The 9,797-nt window shown below is 42.8% G+C and overlaps 1 protein-coding gene across 1 annotated transcript; it reads left to right on the forward strand.

The window, feature by feature from the left end:
- Positions 1-6,997: 6,997 nt before the first annotated feature.
- LOC308308787 (charged multivesicular body protein 1a-like) lies at positions 6,998-7,594 on the forward strand (the record flags this gene model as incomplete). Its single annotated transcript, XM_080754240.1, has 1 exon — positions 6,998-7,594. The coding sequence occupies one exon, from the start codon at positions 6,998-7,000 to the stop codon at positions 7,592-7,594; it is 597 nt and encodes a 198-aa protein (XP_080610366.1).
- Between the last annotated feature and the right edge of the window lie 2,203 nt (positions 7,595-9,797).

Raw genomic sequence — 9,797 nt, forward strand, 5'->3', positions numbered from 1 at the left:
CTATTTTTTGAAAAGTCGTGAAAATGTGTGCAAATCTTTGAATATATGTATTTTTTAAGCGAACATTTCACATTCACATGAAAAGGTTTGAGCACCACTGACATAGAAACATGGGTTTTTTAAATATTCACAAAAAATAGCAGATCTACAAGCTCGCAGCACGGCACTCAGTGCCACTAAAGGGTTAAACCCCCTCCCCCTATGAAGAACATTCATGGGGAATTTCGTGCGAGACAACCCCTGCCTCGCCTAGTCGCCTTACAAGCATCGATACAGCGTCGCTGTGCTGAGCATGTGGCCTGAATTGGCTTGAAATGTTATTTGCAAAAAGTGAAGAGTACAGTTACTGTATGTATGTGCTATCGCTGTTGTCCAGGTAACAAGAGAGGGAGACTGATGAGCAGGGAGTTTCTAGATGATGTTAACCCTGGATCCAGTGTTAACGGTCAACAGAGGTGTCGCACCAAATTCTGGGCCCTGGGAACAAGGATTCACTGCGGGTCCCCCGTGAATGTATTTCATTTGACTGGGAACGCATTATTACGCATTATTTTGTGCTTTAACTATTGAAAAATAGCAGATCTACAAGCTCACAGCTTGTAGATCTGCTATTTTTTTAAATCATGAAAAGGTTTTTTGAAAAAACCTATATTTCTATGTCAGTGCTGCGGACAGGCCGCGGACCTCCACCTCAAAACATGTAGTTCCAGGGACCCCTCCAGAGGCAAAATTTGAGTTACAAATGTTCGCTTAAATACATATATTCAAAGATTTGTTCACATTTTCACGACTTTTCAAAAATAGCAGATCTACAAGCTCGCAGCACGGCACTCGGTGCTGTGCTGTGAGCTTGCTATTTTTCAATAGCTAAAGTACAAAATAATTAAGGCTCCCTTTACCTTGGGCGCTAGTAACTCAGTCCCACTTTTCCCCCGCTTGTGACGCCCCTGACAGTCAAACAGAGCAAAAAATAAATACATAGAAAATTTACCTTCTGGCCCTGGAATAATCAGTCTAACCTCCAGGACGTTGCTGTGTCAGGCTGCTGAAATGTATAATTCAGACAAGCAGTTGTTTTTGAGATGCAGCTGGCATAAGGCAGACAGGAAGTTTATGGTTTCCTCAAGACCAGCATTGCTCTCATAGCGTGGGTGAAATGTGAGATCAAAAGGGGAAACGGTTCCTTTGCAAAATCAACACAATTAAACAACTTCAACACAACATCAAAATAAGTACACAACAGAGACAAACACTTACCCTACGTATGTGTCTCATAATTGGAAGAGGACTGTTGTCTTCTGTTATGTTTGTCATTGTTGTTTAGTTTCTGTGTGTTTGGGTCAAATGGAAGACAAGTGTCAGAGAGATGATAATAAAGTTGAATTGTATCGTTGTAGTTCTGTGTTAGACAAAATGGAGTGTGAACAAACTGTGCTTCTGTACTGCGCCACTCCCTGACACACACACACACACACACACACACACACACACACACACACACACACACACACACACACACACACACACACACACACACACACACAAGTACTTTTCCAACACCACTCCCCTCCTCAGGCAGAGAGAGAGAGAGAGAGAGAGAGAGAGAGAGAGAGAGAGAGAGAGAGAGAGAGAGAGAGATGAGGCATGTCTGTACCTATCCTCACCTGAACCTGAAGAGAGAGATCTCCTTTATTATATAAAAAAAGAAAAGGTCCTTTATTATGCAGTCTGGGTAAAACAGACCATGACAGGAGCTCAACTACATGCCTGCAAACAGAGGGGAAAAAGAATGACAGAAACACAATCAACCTCCCGAATGCAATCAAAAAGAGAAGAGCAGTTCATTCTCATCTCCCATTGTACACAGTACACACAGTACACACACCTAATGCCCACTTAACACAAAAAAAGAGCTCAATATTGTGCACCATTTTGTATTAATAATAAAATGTTCTACCTGCCGTGGTAGAACATTCCCTGCCACTCTCCCTGGTACGCACCAGTGGCGGTGCCATGTCATAGTTCCGGGACTCGGGAGCGCACTCGTGTTGGATATTGGTAGCCTACCAGTACGCTCAGCGGGCTCCCAGTGTACATATCCGAACGCTCCCCAAAGCGGGACATGGGAAGTGAGGAAAAGAAGTTACATTTCAAAAATAGATTCACACATGTTTCCACGGGAGCAGTAGGCTCAGCAACACTTGAGCGACGTTAAATTTGTCCATGACTAGATAGTGTTACCTGTGCGTCCCAGGGAGTGGATTGACAAGCAAGGGACCCTAGAAAGCGCCTTCCCAAATACAAAAAAGGTAGGTTCCCGTCCCGAAAGGGGCTATCCAATCAGAATGAGCACAGGGTCCACACAGCCCACCTCAGCACCAGCTCCAGGATGAAATGACTAAGGGTGCATTGGAAAATTGCGAGGGTGCACATATTTTGTATATAGTAACTGAATATTGATATTCTATTATACCTGCGGTGGACAACATAATGGCAGTGCAGTGCAGCCTAAGTGAAGCTATAGTTCTTGAGGTCTTGAGCATGCACACTAGAGCACTATACCAGCATCATCATGCCATTCATTCACACAAATTAACCGAACACAAATCATTTACAAATCAATTATTTAATTTCAGTGTATGCCTATTTACGGTCTATGGGTTTGGCGCTCTGACATCACACTCTGACATCACTGTGATGTCAGGGGATCCACACTAACAGAATCCCTTATATGGAGATCCCTTATGTCATCAATATTAAGACCATATCTAACAGGACTTCATATGGGAATGCCCATACTGTATATGGAGGAAGACAGACCATATATGTGTGGCTGGTTCTACATAATGGGCATAAAAGGATTGTATGGTATGATGTCAGATGTCATAGACGTCATAGGACCTTCACATAACGAATAACTGAATAAGCATGTTTGGGGTTGCATGGCGCGACCTCTAGGGCGAGGTCGCATGTCGCCCTTAGGCGTCTTACTGGTTGCGACCGTAGGTCGCAAGTTTATAATGAAAACCGGCACATCTTGCCCGCGTATTTCTGTCTGTAGGTCATGCCTGACACTGTGGTTCCCCTGACACATCACTGTGACATCACAGGTGACATCACCTATGTAAAAGTCCATATATGGGTATTCCCCAGAATCCCTATTATGCCCATATTTGAAGTTCCCTGATGTCATCGATATACATCACTGGCCAGATGGCCAACACATGGCCCATATCTGTGTGGCTTATTCAGATAGGGATCTCCATGTATGGGCATAAAAGGGATTGTATGTTGTGATGTCATGGGAACCACGTACAAAATCCCTTTTATGCCCATATATGGAGATCCCTGATGTCATCAATATTAAGCCCATATCTAACAGGACTTCATATGGGAATACCCATGAAGGAAGACAGCCCATAGACAGGGATCTCCATGTATGGGCATAAAAGGGATGTACCATATACAGTACACGGATCTCCATATATGGGTACCAGGGGTCTCCATGGGTAACTGGTCCGATATACAACACTGGCCAGATGGCCAAGAATTGGCGCATCCCGCCTGTTAAATATGTAAATTATAACCATCCAGGTACTTAACTTTGTTTGTAACTACAACAAACCATTAGACTTAAGACACTCAAACTAAATGGCTGTCTAGACGCAAATTGCAACACTAGGTTATTTTTTAATGTTGAATAGGGTTGCAATACCTCCCATAAAGGCAGCCAATGCATCAAAACATGTTTTTCTTGTCGTGATATGACATGGTTAGCATTAGCAATAGGCATAGTGGTTTCACAACAACACTTGATCGAATTCTTTGCCTTATCGATCTTGGGAATAATCAACAATAAATGAGTGTTTTTCATACCAGTAGTAGTTGTTCACAGCTATTTCTCAGCAACCAAACAAAACCACCAGAAGGAAGTGAAGGTTACAGACCAGGATGTAGTTCCTGAAAATATAGAATGTGTAAGAGTAATGTGCCCTCCGGTGGGAACAACATGCAACTACACCTCCAATTCACACATTTCCAGTAGTTTATGACTTATTGGGTTACACACAGACTAATATAGGCCAGGCCTACAGATCTAAATTCACAATATAGAGCTACATATGGGGGGTACACACACTTTGAAAATAGTAGAGGTTACAAAATGTCCACAGGCATTTTCTAAAAATGTGAAAAACTAATTTCTATAAACAGTTAACAGGCGGCCAATTTATTCCTTGAATTCATGGAGATTGTTTAGTTTTTGTTGCAGTCCTGCTTCTTCCAGTGAAGAAACATCTCCAGAATTAAGTAATTCCTCACCTTTACAGACCTTGAGAAAGTAATCAATGCATTCATCACTTCACGCCTAGACTATTGTAACTCCCTGTATTCCGGACTCCCCAAAAAGACCATCTCTCGCCTCCAACTCATACAAAATTCAGCAGCTAGACTACTCACCGACAACAGGAGGCGTGACCACATCACACCAGTCCTGGCCTCCATGTATTGGTGAGTTTTAGAAGTTATTTTAAAAATGTACTTACAACTTTTAAAGCCCTGCGAGGCTTGGCCCCCAGTTACATTTTAGAAATGGTGAATCCATATGAGCCTGGGTGCCCTCTTAGGTCGTCGGATAGGGGTCTCCTTACTCCATTCACAGCTAACCTTGTCACCAGGGGTGATCGGGCCTTCACAGCACAGGCACCTTGCCTCTGGAATGCCCTACCCCAGGAACTGAGGGATGCAAACTCGGTAGCATCTTTTAAAACACTTCTTTTGTTGCAATGATTTTATTGCTGCTTATTTGATGCACTGTATTTTTTTGCTACTGTAAAGCACTTTGTAACGTTGTTTTGAAAAGCGCTTTATAAATAAAGTTTATTATTATTATTATTATTTCTAAGCCAATAATTTGATGACCGGTTCTGATCGGCCAGATTTAGCTACTACATTTGTGAACTTCCTGTCATATTTCTAATGTGATTAATCCGTTCTCAAAGTCTTCTATTAACAGCTCATGCTTGTTCAGAAGAACCACAACCACATATAGTAGTATAATATAAATATTTCACTCCACTCCATGGTTTTTCTTATTTTTGGGAAGCTCCTCTGAGTACCACCAGAGGGGGCTCAAGTACCACCAGTGAGTGGCACTGGTACATGTGCCACAGGTTGAGAACCACTGTGCTAGATCATAGGCTGCTGAGGATGGGACTCCCTTTTTTGCAGGTTTTCAGTCCACGTGTATCAAAAAAGCACCTCGGTTAAAGACGGGGTGAAATCAAAAACATGTTTTTCACACTTTTAGAGCATATCTGTAGTGATAATATGGCCATACCTAACACTAGATGCCAAAAAAATAGAAAATAAACAATTTTTGTGTATATTTATATCAAAGGTCCCTAAATAGGCCATTCTTAATTACTTCCTGTGAACAGAAATTCAAAAAGTGATGACATAGATAGAGTTTTTGAATATAAATGAACCTTTGATTACATTCACCTGTTTGTTTACCATTGCTGGCTCCCATTACTCCCATTACGCAGATTTTAAATCCCATTGCCTGAAGGGCTGGTCCCCTCGGATAGGTTCAGAAACACACAGGCTTCCTTTTCAAACTGAAACTTCAAAATAAAATACCCAAAATAGTCATTTCATTGGGTCTTTAAGGAAAGACCTGCCCGCGGAAGCTTGTGATTGACTGCGCTGAGGTGCCGAAAGTCAGGGGGGACGAAGATTTACTATTCTGGTCCCCTGGTTTACAACTTCTAACGGCGCTGAGTCGGCTCATGCAGACTTCGCAACGCTCGACATGGCGACTTGCTCGCTTTAGCTCGCTCTGCGGTACGTGCCCCAGTGGCTCAAGTCCGCTTGAGACGGCGCGCCACCGTCATCTCCACCTTAACCAAGGTATTTTGTTGATATAACTGCTGAAAGACCTGCAAAAAATTGACTCCCGTATGAGGATGGCATAACAGGAAACGCATTCACAAGGCTGTCATTTGCGCTCTGTGTATTCAAATAAGTTGTTGTTTCATAGTAACAGCAAAGTCATTCAGTGTACACCTACTGTGAACATTTTGAAAGGTCAGTAAAAACTGCCTGGCAACAGGAACAATGCATGACACTACCAGGACACAAAGGACACAACGCATCACAATGACACTGACTTGTGAGCTTGTAGATCGTTATTGTTTGTAGAATAGGGCTTGAGTGGTTGATATGAGCATCTAATCAAGCAGCCTGGCTATACTATATTGTCAACACGTTGCGATCATGCATAGCTACTCGGATAAGGAAGGCACACAGTCCTTCTGTTGTGCTCACCACATCACCTCCTTCACTTGACAAACTGTCCTTCTACAATGGTGAGCCAGCCCTTATGTGAAAATCCAATAAGACAGGACACAGGAGTGACATCACAACATGTAATATAAATGGCAAGACAGAGTTAATAAAGAACAGAACATTCTAGTATAAACACATGAATTACAATCACAATATGTAATATACTGTAAATGGTACACACCTTAATACGTTTATAATCAAAGTCAAAGCTGGTTACTTGGAGTGAAACTTTGCTGTCATATGGCACAGATATGGATGGCTGACGTCATAGACTTCCCTAAATATGTAGTTCCTGTCAGAAATATCTGTTCCAATAAGCACACCTTTCTTTGATTATGAGCTGGAAATAACAAAAGTTTGATTATGAGCTGAGAATAACGCACTCTGTCACACATCAGGTACGCCTTTCGATGACAAAGACCTCTGGTGAGTGGAAGTGAAACACACCCAAAGGCTAATCAGAAATGAGTAGGCTACTCTGTGCTTCAGTGATGACATCAATATGCAGGTACATAAGCTTGACACCCGCAATGTGCAGTGCAGTTTGTGGAGTGCTGCTCTGAGGTCAATAAAACAGAGAGAGTGTTTATGCAGGACGTCAGGTCATATACTATATATGGGAATAGGTACGTCAAAACTAGACCTCGAGATGAATGAAACACTCTTCCAGTTGAGGTTTACAGCTAAGCAGCTGGAGAGGCTGGCCAAGAAGGCAGAGAAGGATTCAGAGAAAGAACAGGCCAAGGCGAAGAAAGCTCTCCAGCAGAAGAATGTGGACCGTGCCAGAGTTTACGCCGAGAACACCATCCGGAAGAAGAACGACAGCCTTAATTGGCTGCGCATGGCGGCTCGTGTCAACACGGTTGCCTCTAAGGTTCAAGGCGCCGTCGCCATGAAGGGGATGCAGAGCATGAAACTAGTGACAAAGGCCCTGGACAAGGCTTTGGGAACCATGGACCTGCAGAAGGTCTCCGCTGTCATGCACAAGTTTGAAACGCAGGTCGAGAATCTCGACGTCCACACTTCAGTGATGGAGGAGTCGATGAGCTCAGCCACCGCGCTGACCACGCCTAGAGACCAGGAGGTGGATGATTTGATTCGGCAGATGGCAGAGGAGAGTGGCCTGGACGTCATGGAGCAGGTCGGCCGGCTTCCAGTGGTAACCGGCTCGTTAGGCGGCGAGACCTCTGCATGCAACCAGGAGGAGGAGGCGGAGGAGGAGGATGATCTGCTGAAGATTGTCTGATTTATGCCCACTCCACACTGAAAGATCTTTGCGATCTTGAAGGTTGTGCAGTGTTCAGGGGGGGTTCTTCACGGAAATGAAGACCACTTGAAGGAGTTGTGTCAACCGATTTGAGACCAGGGATGGACGGTAAGCACACATTTTTATCAGGTCGCAAAACTGTAATACATATCGCACCTATTAGTCACCTAGTCACTAGTCATCACCTAGTCATTTCGCATTACTTTCTCCTCATTGGCTGGCCCCATAGCCATATTTGGTAATTCGCATCACTTTCTCCTGTGGTAATATTTGGTAATTCATGCCACTTTCTGAAGAAAATGACAAGGTAAACCTGATATAGACTATAACGACTTTTGTCATTTCTTGTTTGAGTATCTGTACTTGAGTAAATGTATTCTTGGATACTTCAAGTAGACTTTGACTCAAATACATTTCAACTCATTCTACTCATACTAATTATACTGGATGACTGTTGATAATTAACACTCAAGTAGATGTTAAGAAGGCTATATGTTCTCTGAACAGTTAATTTGAATGTATACTCAAATAGTAGGTTACATACTACATGACAGATTGTAGGTGCATAAACACATGCATCTACATTATAGAAGATATTCTTTCACCATTGATTAATAGTTATTAAAAGAACAAAAAACAGCAGTGGATTATGCATCATTAGTAGAAATAATTGTTTGAATGCCACAATAATGTGACACAGTTGTATGTAGTAACACACTACAAACTCATTTTATGTGAAATACGGTAAGTTACAATAAGTGTGAATAGGATACAATTTAGACCACAGCTATTCAATTTCATATTTTCACACATTCTATCAACTCACCACTTGGGGGAGCCATTATCACACCTGTGTCTTTGTCATGAGCCAAGGAAACAACCTCAAATGGCAACCTGAAGAGTAGGCACCTGAACAGTCTGGGCACCTCAATGCTAAAAAAAAATGTAAGGAAATAAAGAATAAATGTATGCCTTGGAGAATGGTCAGAAATACGATAAAGTATACATGATTTTAACATGATTGAACGCTTGACATTTAAGGCCTAATATTTCAACAATTGCTCCAATTTGTCATTATGGAATAAACAATAAGTCGAAGGGTAAAATTTGGTCTGATAATGATGTACCGTGCATGTTAAAATCATGTATACTTAACATTATTTCAGACCACATTCCAAAGCATACCTTTATTCTTTACTTTTTCACATAAAAAACAAAAAAACAAAAAACTATTTCACATTTGAAACTTACAGTGTGAACGCACGCACGCTCTCACTGACTGACTGACTCACGCACGCACGCACATAAGCTAACAGGGCAGTTGTAATATTATTCAGAAAATCAAATCCCAAGGAACAACTGAGGGAGAGGGGTGAAAACAAGGGTCTCTTTTGTCAAAATCAGATAAAAAAACACTCACAGACCTTTATACCTCAAGACGGGAAAAGAACATTCCGAACACACAAGATCAGATAAAAAGGGAGAAATGGGGGTTGAAAAGAACACCGTAAAAACACACAAAGGGCACAGAAGAAAAGTTATGGAAACCGACAGGCTGCTGTGTGTGTACCTCACAATGGAGCTGGTGAAAGTTTGTCTCTTCTGATCTTCTCCCAGCTGGACGCTGCTTTTTTTCACTTCAAGACCCCCGGCCTCCTCTGATCTGGCATCAGACATCGGGGGAAGACGGAGGGAGGAAGGGAGGGGGAGAGAGAGAGAGAGAGAGAGAGAGAGAGAGAGAGAGAAACCCTTCCGTCAGCCTACCAACTGTCAAAGTACCCCAGGAATCAAACGCCACCCCACGCCTTTGCCGTGATCAAAGGCTCACAGGTAAAGGCACTGGCGACAAGCCGAACACACATACAACTGCTGTCTCGAAGGGTCTCTCTCTGACACTTTTCTTCTGTTCCAAAACTCTTCTAGGCCGACACCGTTCCAGCTAAATCAAGCGGCGCGTCTATCGCAGGGACGAAAAAGACGAGAGGTCGGGTGGGTGTTTGGGGAGACGGTCGGTTGGAGGCCGCTGCGAGTTGAACCGTCTCCGTTTCTCGAGAATTGTGTTATTTTGGTCGTGTACTGAACAGACTACACACACTAAAAAAACAGTTTTTCTTCTTACATGGTGTGTGAGCCACGGGTGAGCTTTTAGACAGCACTGCTCATAGGAGCTCAACAGCAGCCT

The sequence above is a fragment of the Nannobrachium achirus genome (assembly GCF_963921795.1).
Source record: "Nannobrachium achirus genome assembly, chromosome: 23".
Taxonomy (NCBI): Eukaryota; Metazoa; Chordata; class Actinopteri; order Myctophiformes; family Myctophidae; genus Nannobrachium; species Nannobrachium achirus.